Source organism: Amblyomma maculatum, chromosome 1, assembly GCF_055883805.1.
Source record: "Amblyomma maculatum isolate TAMU_Amacu chromosome 1, ASM5588380v1, whole genome shotgun sequence".
Taxonomy (NCBI): Eukaryota; Metazoa; Arthropoda; class Arachnida; order Ixodida; family Ixodidae; genus Amblyomma; species Amblyomma maculatum.
In genome coordinates, this window is record NC_139344.1 from 137925790 (window position 1) to 137942752 (window position 16963).

Genomic DNA, 16963 nt, shown 5'->3' on the forward strand with positions numbered 1-16963 from the left:
CTAGTGTCCAATATGGTGGTGCCCCAAGGCCTGTTTATGAAAAGGCCTTAGTGAAACATCAGAAAAACTTGATTCAATAAACGGCACCCTTTAATCACCAGCAAATAAATCAAACAAAAGTATGTCTGCAAATGATGATGCTAATAAAGCGAACTTTTTGAATACATCTCATAAACCAATTTCTGCATGCAGTGAACTCACCATTACGTGGAGCAGTTCCTCACATAGCTACTCGGTGCTTGTCACATGTTAAAAGTACCACATTCCCCAGCAATTCTCTCTGCCAGGTGAGAGCTTAAGCTAACCATATTTGTGAATCCAACAACTCTCTGACAACAGCTCATTTGTACATGATCATGAATCGGTCTGCCCTCATTATACTCTACACAAACTCTTTGATTCATTCGACAACAAACACAAGCAAATGCATTAAAACTTATCGCCACAAAAATGGTTTTTGATAACACATTGGCTCTCACCTGCAAGTTTCTCTGCAATGCACCCAAGGACGACACAAATGTTCCGGTGCCATGTTGGGTTGTTCCTGCCACTTATGGACAGCTCTCTTGACAGTTGAAACATCTGTGACAGTTTCCCCACAGACTCCTAAAATCAGGAAAAACAAAACAAAAAACAGCAGCTTACAAGTAAAACTGGGCTGCAGAACTTGTATATTGAGCTGACGTGCGTATAACGCTGAAAGACATAGCAGAAATATAAATGTCACGAGAAAAACCTTGCCACACCATATCTATAAGCTACTGCATGAACTTGTTCAAATCCCCATTTAATAAATTCTATAAGCCATTCTGCCTTGACCATTCCAGAGCAGAGCAATATAGAATACTGCAGGACATGGACTGTTGTTGCTATCGTTTTTTTTTTTTAGTTGTGTCATACTATAGACATTTAGAGAAACACTAAAAACTTTGTTTCCTGAAAGCAGAGGCCCTACATGCTTAAATCTACTAAATGTGCAACATAGCAATCAGCTAAAAATGCAATGAATAACCACTCTCCCTATAACACACATTTTTCAAATTCTCAATAGAGTGCCTAATACTATGATGTCACCATCATATTCAAACACAACAAACACCCACTCCAAGTTTTTTGCCAATGCACCTGAAGCGTGATATCCGAAGCCTTCTTTTTCCAACATGGACAAGAAACTTTTGTCACCTGCCCATCATTATTAGTTGGAAACATAATCAGTTATCTCTGGAATTACAGATGCACAACACAGTTATTTTCAGTTTTTATGACACCACCTTTTACATCGTATTCCAAGAGGTGTTTGAGGAAATGAAAATCATGACGACGATGCTGAATTTTAATGGCACAAGGTATTTTTTGTCTACACAGGGTGGCGTCAGACATTTTTCCAAGCATTTCACATCAGAGAAGCTGAGTGCCAGGCCAGGAGGAAGCTTGCACTCATTGTAACTACTGGTGGGTACCCATGGCACTGGGGATCGAACCCTGCCCTCTCGCATGAGAGACGGATGCTTAAACCAACAGGACATCAAATAGGCCACCGCAGCGGTCTGAGGAAATAAAAAAGAAGCAAACTGGCCGAAAATGAGAAAGTTGGCATCCAGTGCCTGGTTTGTGCAGTTCCTAATCAAGTAGAAGTAATCTCTTGGAGCATTTATAGTTATACCCTCTCTTGATGCTACCAGAATCCTCACTTTATAGACACACTCCCCACAGCTAGCATCTCAAGAGGAAGTACATCATGAGTGTGACTTTAAATGAGATTTTGTGGTTTGGTTTGCTTTAAAAGGTTTAATGCCCCAAAGTGACATTGCCTACGAGGGATGCCGTAGTGGATGGCCCTGGAAATTTTGACAACCTGGTACAAGGAAGATGCCCATGGCAACCAGTAGAAATGTGATGCACTTCAATAACATGTTAGTATCAAGAAACAACATCAGCTAAGGTGAACAAATATTTTCCAGCCATTTCACTGGCACTGCCAGTACACTTCCCCTCGCATCACTTCCACCCATTTTAGTACTGGTCAGTGCAGTCAGTCTGTTTTATCTTAAGTAGTAGACGACCACAATGCCAAATTCGTTCCGTTAAGTCTACAAAAGAGGACAAAAGAGTAAAATAGCAAAACACCATGCTTGTACTCAGAGCAGCATTATTCAGATGTATAAAACTTGGCACTGCACCACACTGTCATCTCGAACATCGGAATGTACAGCCCTTGTCAAAAGTTTAGAGTCCATGGGGTTTGCTTTTAAGCCATATATTATATGTTCGTTAACAATCGTGGAAGTCCTAGCTATTGGAGAGGGTAGGATAAAAAATCTTCTTGCCTTCAGCAAGTTTGGAAACCTGGGAATGCATTACGAGCCACATAGTATGGCTCAGAAGTAGACTCCCTGGGCTCTAAACTATTGACAAAGGGTGTACCTCCATGATGTCTTTCACATCTTGGATACGTCAGGTTAAAACACACAACAGACATAGTTCTGTGTGCTTTGGTAAATTCTGTCAGGATGCATAAACAAATTTCCGGTTACTCTAAGATAAAGTTGAAAATTTATCCGCAATTAAATCACCTCACACACAGCATAAGAACTCCAAACTGACTGTGAAGCAGTCTATTGCAGCAAAGGCACGTTTAAAAATTCACCTTTTTTTTTTTTTTTTTTAATATTTGCCGTGACTGAGGTCAACAATGGCCACTGGTGTACATCCATATATGCCGCTGTTACATACCTTAGTTGGCAAGGGGCAGTCATCAAGGATGAGAGTAATGACAGCAGGGCCCAAGGGGTCATCCATGGGGATAGCGTTCACCATAGACCGGACAACTAGGAGCCAGCCATACTCTTTGTCAGCTATTAGGTGCAGCTTGATCATGAAAGGTGGAGGCTCCTGCTCACTGAAAGCATTTAACAACAAATATTTAGGATGTAGCAAAGAAGGCTAGTTCACAGCCAAACCTGAAAAACAATAAACAAAATGGTCAGATGAAACCAAGATCATCATGACACCAATTCTCAAAACTACAAACAGCATGCAGCAGCAGTCTCGTCTATATCACAGTGATAAACCAGATATACTGAAACGCTTAGCGCTTTCAGATACAGTTTGTTTCACCATTTACTGAAAAAAAAAGAAAAAAAAAAGAAAAAAAAAAAAGAAAATTCTAAACTGTATGGGCTAAACACAGAAAGCCAATTAATCCTTTTCACTAGAAATGAAAACTGTCGTTTTCCGCAGGTACATCGATAATTATGTACAAAGTTTGGCAGTTGCCAAACCAAACTGTGAAACGTTGCTGCAGAAAGTTGACGCTCATTCGGAAGCAAAAGATGCATTTATTGCTTAGAAGCTTGAAGCTGAAAACCTAATTTCTTTTCCTACTACTCAATTCAATCCCCTACAATGAAAATGACGTCAAGTGCTTCTGGAACTTTGTGACAGCTGGGTGAAAATGCACGGTGTCGTAGTTGACCCCGAGATATACGGAAAAATAAAAATAAAAAAATTACTTGGTCATTATCAGTTGCTTGTGATAAATGCCATGTGGTGGCAATACCTATAGCATTTTCTACTTCATAAAAGTTCCATTTTCAGCAAATGTAGCCTCTATGTCATTTGACCAAGGCAATCCGTCAATATGGGCCACTTACAATTTGATCTTAAAGGCCCACTGTCCACCCTCCGGTCGAAAATATTTTCTTCCCCGGTGACTGTGAGACTTCGCCCCTAGAACGCAAGGCCGCAAAATGTTTTTGAAAAGAGTAACTAATAACGCAGTTACAGCCACCGCAATCACCGATTCTGTCATGCCTCTCTCCTTCCATTCCCTCGCAAAGGTTTTTCACTCTCCTGCCCGAGGTCGTCTAGCCTCCGCAATACAAATTCCCCTTCCTCCTCCGCGTTTGGCGGGAGGTGGGGCGTGGCTCTCCGCGAGCGCAAAAAAAAAAAAAAAGAAACGGTCGAGGGAGCGCGCGCCGCTGGATTCAGCCTGGCCGTGGCGAGGGAAAAGCGCGCTGCGAGCGGTAGACACCCATCCTTCTCCCGTCAGTCAGCGAGACGGACCAATTGACGTCGTTCCCGGTACGTACGTCATTATCGTGGCCCGTCGAGCCAGCGCAGGAAACAGGGAATCTGGCTTTCCGGAGGAGAGCATGAGATAGCTTTGAATTGTATTTTTGATGCTTTGCGGCGCGCGGGTCATTGTAGCATTTTGCACAGACTATCTCCGGTACCTGATCGAAACACTGGGCTCCTTTGCTTAAAAGGGCCTTGCCTGGACAGTGGCCCTTTAAGGTCCTATCAGGATTATTGCGATCAAGGTTCACACAGAATATTTGGCCCAAAATTTAAGGCTGATTCAAGAATTTCAAGGATACAAAGGAGAATAATCAAGGAGGTCAATGAATGTTTTTTTCCTCTTGATAAATTCCAATTACCTTCTCAAAGGCCACCATTTCCGCGTCCTTTTCCCCGGCCTTTCGGTGGAAACTTTTAGCTCCGACAAGGAGAGTCATGTTATTCTCGATATCAGCATCCTCCCTTCCACAGAATTTCTTTGCAGTTTTCTTTTTCTTTCATAAATGTTCTCACGCTCCAGCTCCAATGCCTTCATTTCAGTTGTGCCTGGTGACTTTCTGCTGCATACCCCTAATACTTGCATGCATTCCAGATGATTTATTCACTAATAGGTTGTTTGCAAAGAAGAGGAGAGTCTAGGTAACTAAATACACTTATGAAAAAAGTAATGAAGAAAAGGGGGAATGGGACCTGGAAGCACACCTTGAAGAATTTGTCCTGCCGTCAGATGCACTGTCGCTTCACGTTCTGCCCATCCTTTCCCTGTCATCTATTGTTCTGTCTCAGGGGTGCTCCTATAGTTGCCACGCAGCCTTGTTTTTTACAGATGAGCCTGCTTGACCCTAACTTTTCAAGGAAGCTCAGTAGTGTATAAAAACTGAAGGAGTTTCGAAGGCCTTTGAAACACTTCTTCAAAAATCAAAGATAGTCAAGGATTTCAAGAAGCTGTTCAAACCATGAACGTGTTTATAACATGCATCAGCATCAAGATGCAGAATGCACGACTTCCTTTCTCAATGAGGTATATACTGGCAGAGGCTCCTAGTCATGCAACATTGCCATCCTTTTTGGTGCGGCCCCTGCATCCCTTCAGGACATCGCACAGTTACGTGTGACAAAGACAGCAGAAAATGTGCATTCCTCTTGTACATATTCACTGTCACAAATGCGCCCGTGCTCACAAGTAACTCCGTATACATTATAAGGAGGTCAGAGATATTGGCTTTGCACCTAGCATAGCCAGAGACACACTTTAAAAACTAGTTGGCGGCTGGTAACAGTCACTGATCTCCAAAAGGCTGCCAGGCATTTTTTTTTAATGTAATGTGCCTCAAGAAAAACACAGACAACTTTTCCCACGAAAAAAAACAAGAACAAAAAAAAAAAAAACAGGTCACTACAACTAAGTCCTTTGCAGGATATATATATATATATATTTTTTTTTTTCAACTCTCCATTCAGGTTGGTAGCAAAATAAGTCACATTCCAAAAAGCCCCTTTTATCTCCAGAGTCTACATGAGGCATGTTCTCCAAAATGATCTGTAGTGGCCTGTGGACATAATTATTTCATTACCCTTGACATCTTGACACTTTTTTCTCACAAAATAATGACCTTGTCTGCACAAAAATGTCAGCTACTTATTTCCAAATACACCTATTGCCTGGCACTAAGCATACATTTCAGTTCTGCCATTATGCTTTACACACAATTGTGAACACACCCAACTTATGCTGTTGAAAAAGCATCGCTTGCTTTTGATCACCAGGATTTGCCAAATAATAGGTGCTCCAATGAATGTTCAATCCTTTATATTTTTTGAAGCCACAAGGACAGAAGCCCATATATAAAACAATAAAGATCAGCTTTTCTGTCCACGTGGAAGCAAGACCTGCCAATTATTAGAAAATAAACTGCACAAAACAAACATGAATCATGTAGAATCTGCGCCTCACCTATGCTACGGTCATGCAACTGCTGCCAAACTGGCAATACTGCAAAATATTACTTACTAGCCAAGTTACCTAATGTAAGTAAAATAAGTCATGCTCAATTCCCATGAAAAAATTAAATCAGTGTTAAAGGCAGCACTCTCTCACAAGAAAATTATAGGATTTTTACTTAGCTTCACTTGAGAGCTTAATGACGAAAGCCTGTCTTCTTCCTTCTTTTCCGCCCCTTCCCACTACCTCTTCTCTTCTACCTCTATATTGCACGTTTGTGTACTCGTTATAATTTCATTTCTTTCCCTTTTCCTTTTCTTTGTCTTCATTGTCGGTGACACCAGCATCTCAGGACTCCTCTCTTTGACATTCGAGAGTGCAGGCCTAACTACCCGAAAGGGGAAATTATGTCAGAGTTGGAGCCTATTGCAACATCTTGCGGACATATCTTGCGGAATCTAGCGAACACATTTCGCAAACACGAGATTTTCTTCCATGTAAGCAATTGTGTACACAGGGTCCGAAAAGGTTAATGGAATGTTAAAAAAGAAAACAAAAAAGAAATTGCAGCATGATTTTAGCAAACTTCTTAAATTAAAGCTTGTATCACATACTTCTTTAGTCATTCAGCTAGCAGCATGAACTAAAAGATGCCTTGGTGCTTACTTGTCGACCAGGGTCCGTATGATGGACAGGGTTTCAAGAATGAGGTGCTCCACATAACTCGTTGCTGGGGCACTCAGAGAGCCCCTCGTTCCATGCCAGCTGAAGGCAGAGCTCGATCTGCGCCGCTCACTGGTGCCATCGTGAGCCTCCACAGGAAGTGAACGAGAGCTCTGTCTTCGGTGGAAGCCATACCTTCCACCCACACTGGCACCGTCATCTGCACCTGACTTGTGGTCCCTGCAGACGCAGCAGAGCAGGTTCCCCATTGTTGCCCCCGTTGCTTTAGCAGCTCTCTCAGACACACTGTGGGCTGCTGTGGGGCCTCTGCATGTCACAAGGACAATAGAGAGAGCACTTGAACGATGATGGCTGCACGAGGCTGACAAGTCTCCCTGCTGCGGTTTCGAAGCAACGGTGGCGAGGTAAACCATCTGGTGAGCCAGTAAGGTCCCGGCATCACATGGCCAACTCGTGGAAGTGCTGCAGATTGAAAAGAAGGGTGTGCAGAAAAATCAGAACACAAAGCCAAAATAATGCTCTCCTCCTAAGCATCAAAAGAACTGTGTATCCACGCAAGTTTCAAAGCAAAGTAGTCACAATGCAAACAAACATATTGTCAATTGTGCTGCAAGAGCGAGCCTTAGTCAACCCTAAACTGAGTAAAATGCAGACAAATGTAGAACAGCGAGTGGACTGTAAATGATAGGAAGAAGGCAAACCAGACATTTTGATTAAACATTACATGCAGTAAAGTAACTTAACCGGACTGACTGCAAGATGGACTGTGGGGCAAGACGTTTAGTACTAAATGCTCAAGATGGACCACATTGTGGCAATAAAAAGAGGTCAGCAACAGAAGAAACAGAAGCCACAGTGGTGTGTGCTGCGCGTCCCGCAAGGAACACCAGCACACACCACTGTGGCTTTTGTTTCTTCTTCTTCTCCCCAGCTTCTTCCTTTCTGACGCCCCAAAGCACGTGACAATATGTAACCACAAGCATGCAGCACTGGAAGTTTTCAGGAGGTGAGGGCCTATAAAATACTAGCAGCCAATGCACATATACAGGAATTATCAACTGCTGCCCGCGTCTATGTGAGCAGGGCTTATATAGAACATTTAGCCAAATGGTGTTGCTTGAATATTTAGGGGAATCCTCCAAGGTGGAGTGGATTTTTAATAAGGAAGTAATTACTCAAACATCCACCCAAGTGCAGCCATACAAAGCTTTCCTTTCCTCTGTAGCCGTATGGCTGCACTTGGGTGGAGGCAAATGAGTAATTGCTCCCTTATTATTTAGCCAGATATTCAAAGAGACTACCTGGATTTCAAGGCAATAAAGGTGATACAATCAAGAAGTGAAAGAAGCATGCATTTTTTTTTTGTTGTTGTTGGTGTTGAAAATAAGAAAGCACTCCTTAAATAGGACAGTGAAGGACAGGAGGAGAATAAAAAAAAAAAAAAAAAAAAAAAACTCCCAAAAGATTCTCAAGAATGAGATGTGCTCTCACTTCTTGATCAATTCATTCATAATAGCTTGCTTGCGTAAGAGGACAGCAGCTTAGGGATACGAGGAAACATACAGTGAAGAAAAAGGAAATATGGGTAAATAGGGTAAAAGTACCAAGTGCACCTTGAAGAATTTACAGTTCATTTTAAAGAGTCAATGTGGAGCACCGATGATCCTGGTCCAGCCAAGTGATGCATCGTTGCTATGGGTTATAGCTCTCTTTGTCTTCCATTGTTCCACCAGGGGACATCTAGTTGCCATGTAGCTCTGCTTTTTAGAGGTAAACCAGCTCAATTTTAATTTTTAAAGGCCTTTAAGAAGTGCATCAAAAATTTAAGGAGCTTCAAGGGCTTCTAAACCAGTTTTTCAAAACTCAATTGCATTCATGTATTTCAACAGCCTGAGTGAACCCTGCACATAAGTGACCACATCAATGCAGCTTTCTCTATTCAAACCTGTAGACCCTACCTGTGAGGGAATTGAGCTCTTTTACAACACTCATGTTCAAAGAATGTTTGTGGCTGTATGTCCAGTTTTTGTCAAAAGTACAACACACAAAATTTTGCTTCTAGACCATGCAAAGTGGCCTGTTATGCATCGGCAGCATTTCAAATCTCTTAAGTGTGAGGAGTTTAATTTAGTTTATGAGGTTCAACATGCCAAAGAGAGTCAGCCTATGAAAGACGCTATTTATTTCAGCCCCATCACCTTCTTTTGAAATTGCTTTGGCATGTCTTTTGTTTGACATAATTCTGTGACCACTATGCATTTTTTTTTTTGTAAAATTGCTACCAAATTCCTAAACTCAGTTCGCATTTACGAGCGACATTGTGTATTTCTGTTTTATACTTGATCCCATTGTAGCATGTACTATGTTTGCGCTTTATTACAGTGAGCTGGCTGTATGACAGCCTTATTGTACCATGCCTTCCTGTGTTTTACTCTCTTCTGGTACTCGTTTGTTTGCAGACTAAGACGTGTTGTGTTGTATTTTTGTTATTTTACACTTTTTCTTCCCTTCGTAAATAGTGCGTCAGCTGCAAGAAAACGTACCTCTCCCTCTGTACCCCCCCTGCATAATTCCCTAGGGGCGCTGTAGGTGTCAGAATAAATAAATAAATAAAATAGTGGAGCGCTCCAGAAACTTTGACGTTTTTTTGCTTTTTGCCTACATCAAAGAGTAGCCGCCACAGCCAGGATCAAACCTGCTTTCTTGGGTTGAGCCTAACTGCTGAGCCACTGCCATGGGGCTGAACTCTGTCTCTTCCATGGCTTCTACTAGAGTCCCACTACGTGGCTTAAAAGCAGACTCTAGTTGCAGGAACGTAGTAGGATTCTTGTAGTTACCATCACCAGCCTGGCTACACGTACTCATGGACAAAAGCCTTTTCCATATCCTTCCAATTAACCCTGTCCTGTGCCAGTTGGGATGACATAATCCCCACAAACTTCCTATTCTCATCCACCCACTCAACTTTCTGCCACCCTTTGCTATGCTTACTTTACCTTGGAATCCATTCCCTTAGTTACCATCAGTTATCTTGCCTTCGAATTGCACGCACTGTCTATGCCTGTTTCTTCTACCTGACTTTGACTAGCATTTCAGTATTCTGTGTTTATTCTCTGACCCACTCTGCCCGCTTCTTGTCTCTCAACACTACACTTATCATTTTCCATTTGTCTTTGACAAAGGCTGTATGTGAAGACAAAGTGCAGCATGTAATCAATGAGATATGCTATGATGTGTCAAGGCATCCCAAAGCTGCCAAACAGCTATAAGTGAAGCCGTTAATGAGGGACTCTGGATTAATTTTGGCCACTTGGGATTCTTTAGCATGCACTGACGTCACATAGCACACAGACATCTTTACATTTCGCCTCCATCAAAATGCAGACTAGTGAGAATTCAATCCCACGTTCTCGAGCTTAGCAGCTGAACGCCACAGTAACTAAGCCACCATGCCAGGTATAATCATAGACACAAAATGGTGCTAATAATGAAGGAAAAATGACAACTCTATAATGAAGTGCCAGGTACTGGCATTTTTAGCACTCATGGGCCGAAGGTGGCTGAAGATAACAGCAATAGCAGCCTTAATATGTAAAAGGTAAAAGTGGTTTGACTTTGGGTTTACAAAAGGTTTTAATGCACCAAGGCAACATCAGCTTTGAAAGACACCACAGCAGAGGCCTCCGGAAATTTTGGCCACCAGGGGTTCTTTTAACACACACTGACATCACACAGTACATGGGCGCCTTGAATTTCACTTCCATCGAAACGTGGTCACCACAGCCGGAATCGAACCAGTGCCCACTTCTTGATATCAGCAGTAGATTGTGCCCTAAACAATGAGTGAGTCACCGCGGCAGGTTATCGAAGGTGAAATATAAAAACCTTCTGAAAGTTGGTAAACATTATCTTCCGAAGCTACATGTAGAAAATAAGAGAGTTTCATAAAGAATCCTGTGACTCCTTGCTTAACTCTGATTTGCATGTGCGAGAAGATCTGACAAGAGATCTCAATGTTTTTCTTGAATAGGTAGCACCATAGCTTTTTAGTCTCCGTTATTGCCATCAGCTTAACTTAGTTCACTGCAGGACAAAAGCCTGTCCAATGTCCCTGTTCTTTGCCAGCTGTGGCCACTTTATCTCAACTAAATCTCATCTAGCCATGGCTAGGTCTGGGGTGATGTCTGTGCAAATGCTGCTGCCTAACCTTGAAGGTCATTTCTGAAAATTAAGCCCCGATTTTTAGCCACCTGGTACACTTTTGCTGCCTCCGAGCTGCTTCTGATACAGCCCCATACAGGGTGCGGAGCGTCGAAGTATCCTATCATTTTAGTTTTAGAGTTTTGATTAGGAGGTCTGGTAGGTTCCGGCTCATTTGGGAAACCCAGGAAACAAGGCGCTCAAAATAAAATGAGTTTTCGTCAGCCGAGCTAGAAGCATGCCCGTTGCCATGAGTTTCTTGAAGGACGGCATGGTATCCTTTCATAATATAACTAAGCAATTCAAATTGGAAAGGTGGACTTTTCCCCCACCAGACAAGTTGTTGATAAGGCATAAGAGACAACTTGGAGACTCCAGACCTGCTCTTTCATAAACACTTACTTAATAGCACGCATGCAACCCAGCGGCTATGAACCAAAATACACATTCTGTGGAGACCTAGCCACTGGGAGTATAGGGAAGAGCCACCTTCAGCGATTCTAATACAAGTTCCATCCCTTGAGCGAGGGGAGGTCGCATTGGCCAGCTCAGACCTGGGCACCCAAGTTCAGTTTATCGAGTAGGTTACTCAGGTTGCTGTCAGCCACCTAGCAGGGACCATTACCATCTGTCTTTTCTGATGAAATGAATCTTTTGCAATCCAATCACAATCTCATCTATCCATCTGACTTCCTATCATCCCCTGGGTGAGTTCCTAGAGCAGGCAAGTGTATTGCCTGCTCTAGGAACCCACTCGATCATTGTCTTGGTATTAATGCCTATCTCTTCTTGATCTCGAGTAGCATCTCATTACCTAGCACTTTTACGCTGGCCTACTCTGCTCCCTTCCCGTCTCCTCCTGTTACACCTACCATTTTCCCTCCCATAGCTTGTTGCACTGTCCTCAATTTAAGTTCAACTTTATGACAGACTTCACATTCCAGCCCGTAGATTAGTACCAGTAATATACCACTGCTTTATGCTTTCCTCTTAAAGGATACTCAAACTGCTGTCTGTTATCCATTAGAGCCTTCTAAATTCCTTCCTTACTGTCCTCGCTATTTCACTCTATCTACACCAAGCCCAGCCACAATAAAAGTTCCAAAATTTTGTCCATCAGAGAATTAACACAGATGTTAGACTATCAGAAGCCAACAAGACTATCATTGACGCAAAAGAAAACTCGGTAGCTTATATAAATGAAGTCAAAAAATATGAAGGACGAGAAGAAAAAGATGCACACAACAATGGCCAGTATTTCTTTTAATTGGTCTACCTTTAAAAATATGTAACCAATAGCCCAGATTATGAGTCTTATATAATTGAGCTTGGCACTGCAGTCATAACTCAAGCAAACCAACATTTATACAATGCATTACTTCTAAGAGCAGAAAAAAAAAGATCTCATCCACTTATGTTAAACTACAAGTAGTTCAACAAATATAAACATTTTTCCAGAAGTGTCATAATGGGGGCCAACTTTTAATTTACACTCTCCACGTCATAATAAAAACTGGCAAGTGTCTTCAGTCCCAAAGTATAAGCAGGTTAAATGAAATGAGAACTGCATACACTGCAAGATACCCACCCACCAGCAAGCGATTATGACAGCATATGTTACGCACAATGCAGGTCTAGGCCAAAGCAAAGCTAAAGGCTCAGTCAGCCTTCACAGCAAACAAGCACGCACTTTCATGCCAAAGGAATGCATGCACTTAAAGCGACACTGAAAACAAACAGAAGTTGGTCTGTTAATAGGGTAACAAGCAGTAATGACAAAAACATCACTATCATTGAAAGCGGAGCTTTTATAAACTCGATATACCATCGACTTCAAAACAGACACCTGTCTTTTTCGGTACAGACATCAAAGATCCTTAAACTTAATTTTCACAGTCATAAAGGCATCTTTTCCTGCTGCAGAAATGTTAGTGTGGCAAGAAAGAGTGACAGAATTATTTTTGCTGACAAAGACAGCATGGTGGCATTGTCCACAGTATCCGCTTAAGAGCAAAAGTTGCACTACAAACACAGCACTAATCCCCAGACTTCAGGACAACCAAGAGCAATGCTGCATCTCTGAAATGGACAACAGAAGAAGGAGTAGACGGGACATGCATGTCATAGCTACCTCCTCTTCTGTTGCCCGTGTCTGCTAATGCAGTACCCCCATTTCAAAAAGTACCCCCATTTCAGGTTGCCACTCCACCATAGCAACATGGCAGTGCTCAGAAACAAGAAAATGGAGCCAGACATGCGAAGCAAAGACTCCATCAAGTGTCGGACAAATAAAGGGTGCTCACATTCAGTTAGGAACAACCTCAGGTCCTAGCTGTGCAATATTATGAGGAAGGTGGGGCCAGGGGATGTGCAGAGCGTATACTTGAGACAAAGGCTATGTGCCAAAACTTTGACATGACAGCGTTTAAGGGCCGCATGCTTCAGGAAATCCTGCACCGACGTTGTTGGCATTAACATTACGAACAAAAATCACGGGATTTCCTCTGGAAGGTGGTGGTCGGCAGGCGACATCATGTGACGTGGTCAATTTAGCATCAGTAGCCAACTCTGGCAGCTCCTTTGAGATGGGAGGGTAAATCGAACCCCGTGGGACCTTTGCACCATGGGTCAGACACGCTACCCCTCGGCTATGCAGGCACCTTCATACGGCTTGGTTGGAGTAGGGCCTCACATGTCAGGTAGTCGTCCTTCACATAGTGTGGTAGCTTACGACTCCTAGGCTAGTGAGTATGTGTGAGGTAACAGGCATAAATTAAGGAATTAGTGTTTAAGCAAGTTGCAAAGTGCAAGTATTGAAATGAGGTTCTGCAAGGCAAGCTGCAGATGCTGCTACATCATACCCTTAAAGATGGAGCCTAAGCACCCCTTCAATTTCATTTACAGCAACAATCACTGGTGAGGATACAGAAGTGACCACAAGCAGTCCTTCCAAAACTCCACAGAATATACATCCACAAACACAAGTAACAATATGCCCTGCAAGCAATGACATATGCCAAGGTATAAATGCACATGGTGACAATAGCCAAAATGCCCAAATGGGTGACAAAGCTGAAAACCATCCTGCCATAACCCAGGGGTCTATACAAGAAAACACTATGAACTTCAGGGCTGTTCAGTTCAGCAGAAGTTCTCCCAAGCCGACTCCCTATTCGTGACTTGCACCGAAATGACACTCCTGTATCTAACTTGGAGGGGTTAAACAAAGCCAAAAAGGTCAGAACAAATGGAGAGGGAGGAGATGAGGACTGACAGGTGAATGTGCTTCCACAAAGAGGGACAATCAATGTGACCAGCTGTTCCCGTATGAAACAACTCCAAGGAGTGCCACAAATAAGCAGAAAAGCGGCAATAGACAAAGCACTTGGGTTGCTTGAGAAGCATATTGTAGCAAAATACTATACTGGCTCACATGCTGAGTACATAGTGAGCCAAGCTACTGATATGAAGTTTAATAAAAAATTAAAACAGGTGGGGACTCTTAATGGTATAGCAATAGTAAAAGCATAGAGAGAACCCCATTTTCCTTTGCATCCGCACCAAAGGAAATTACTGAATGAAGTATAAATGAGCATAAACACCCGGAACCTGCAATGAGTATATGCAGAAGTATCTAGATCTTTAAAAAAATGTCATGTCTCCAAGCACCTCTCGGGTTTTAACATCCATAAGTCTTTTGTCCCAACTTTTCTGCATGTTTTTATAAAGGTACAAAGCTGAAGTTTCATGGAAAACTATGGAAACTTCCAAATGAGTGGCATTCTTCCAATTTTTGGTAGAGTTTACCATACAAAAACAGCATGTATACTCAAGGCTGGAACTTATGCCAGCCTATGGCACTGGTCTCTTTCCATGCCACTGAAGGACCAGCACAAAGGGTTTATTTGAAAGTTGATCAGAAATTTCTGCGTAAAGCCGCAAGATAACAGCATACTGTAACTGTACACAAGTTCTTTAAAATGCTGCTAAGTGTGTTCAGCAGCATCTTATGTTGCTCATGACACTGTTTCACAATTTCTAAGGTTGAGTGGTTTGCATAAAAATGTGAATGAAAACAAATGCCCTTTAGTTCCTCATCAAGCTATAACTCAGCTAAAATCTTGACTGCCAAGAGCTTTCATCTAAAGCAATTAACTTCACAGCTTTATATGGCATGCACCGTGAAGGCCACTCCTTCTAGAGTTGCGAGAGAGGATTGCAGCCATGGTGTAAGTGGGTGCGCGGAGGCCCTCAAACTTTACAGAGGGGGCACATACAATGTTTAACATGTAGGGCTTTATTAAATGAAAATATTTAACATCACTTTAGTACTTCACTCACTAGGAAAGCTTCCTCAGCAATTGGATATTTGCCAGAAATGGCAAGTGACCAAATTACTTTTTGCAGATGTAAAAGTAAAAAGCAACCCATGTATTTATACATTTTTATGTCCTTCAATTATTTTTTTCTTCTATAATGTTTATGTTGGCAAACTGCATTTCAAGGTCTGCTTCCTAAAGTAATGCACTTGGCATCGGCCCTTGCCTGATTAATACAGAAAAATGATAAGCTGTCACTACCTGCAAGGCAAGCCCTCAAGATGGCAAGTTAAGAAAGCACATAGCAGCAACATTTTACTTTTTAAGATAAGTGAGTCATCTGCTATTCTTTCTGGGTGGTTTGCTTTCATGACAAATGGCGATAAAAAATCGGCACAGTTAAGGAAGGCTTACAAATGACAGGCAATCTCATGAGCCACATAAGTGTTCATGTCAGTGAATTACTTTGTGCAACAGACCTTATAACAGTGTCCATGCAAAGTATGAAAACGAGCCAGCTAACAGAGCAGGAGTACAGTGCTCTAGAATCTTCTAGAGCAGTGTAGTAGGATCTTCAACATATACATGAACATCAACATAAACACATGTGCTGCTGCATGTCAAATGTGTAACAGTGCTTGACTCATGTTAGGCCAAGCACAACGACATCTAGAAGTCAGCTTCAATAATGTAAATTACACCCCCAGTACAGTAAAATTTACAGTGTTCGTTCGAAATGAAAACGGTCGGTTTCAAGCAAAAAAAAAATAAAATAATTGACGATGCTAAAATCCACTTAAATAGTATTCCTAAATGATGCACATTTGAAAGTGTTCGAAAGTAAAACACAACTTGCCTACAGGAGGTCAACAAAAGCACTTGGCGGCCGAGCACGCCAGCTTTGGCCGCCCTGTTAAAAATTATCTACGTTCGCTGATCTTACGGTAGGCTTCCCAATTCGTCCCCAAGGCAAAGAACCAGCAGAGACACACATCAACTTTTATGATTCTTCAGATCACTTGACGTGAAAGCTAGGAATACTGAGAGACGTCCGCGACAAAATCGTCGTAGCTAACGCAGAGCTACGACAGGTATGAATAATCACGCCAATGATGTGGTAAGACGCTGTTTCATCGTTGTCAGTCGATGACATATGTGATGCGATGGAATACCTGAAGAAATGTTTGTCTAATCAGCATTTTGTTCGCGTCAGCTACTACAATCTTGCTACCTTGCTACTTGATACCGCGTTCTCGAATCAAGTTTCAGGTACGGGTTACCTTCCGCGCTCACAATAGTTGTGGACATTAAACGTGACATCTGATAATGTGCGACAAATTTGGGCAGTCATACTTCAAAGGAAACCAATCTAATTTCTGTGTTTCGAAATAGCTCAGCTTTATCATTAAATAATAAAAAAAAAAGATTAATTGCAAATATTTTTTCCTCGAGTCATCCAAACGGACATGAACATGAACAGTACTCAATGCCTTGCAAACCATCGCACAAACGCACTCAGCAAGCGCGCAGTATAACTCTACGATGCAACGTGTAACACCCTCAGAAACATCAGGAAAGGTAATTCAATACTCATTTACCTGGAACGTTCATGTAAACATCAGAAGTCAATGCCTCCTCAGACCGCCATCGCACGGCTCAGCTAGCAACAACATGAGCAATTACAAGGGCGCACTTTCGTAGAAAAATATTGTTTTCAGATCCTTCCGAAATACATTTT

General features: G+C 42.1%; 1 protein-coding gene across 1 annotated transcript in view; it reads right to left on the reverse strand.

Annotated features, from left to right (window-relative positions):
* LOC146204046 (RING finger and SPRY domain-containing protein 1-like) overlaps positions 1 to 16915 on the reverse strand; it is a 72262-nt gene extending 55347 nt beyond the window's left edge. The window contains exons 1-4 of the mRNA XM_084589068.1: positions 16824 to 16915; positions 6689 to 7168; positions 2734 to 2899; positions 480 to 606 (exon numbers count right to left, since the gene is read on the reverse strand). Of these exons, the coding sequence (XP_084445194.1) occupies positions 480 to 606; positions 2734 to 2899; positions 6689 to 7119 (724 nt within the window). The 5' untranslated portion in view covers positions 7120 to 7168; positions 16824 to 16915. The remainder of the gene's footprint in view (positions 1 to 479; positions 607 to 2733; positions 2900 to 6688; positions 7169 to 16823) is intronic.
* Between the last annotated feature and the right edge of the window lie 48 nt (positions 16916 to 16963).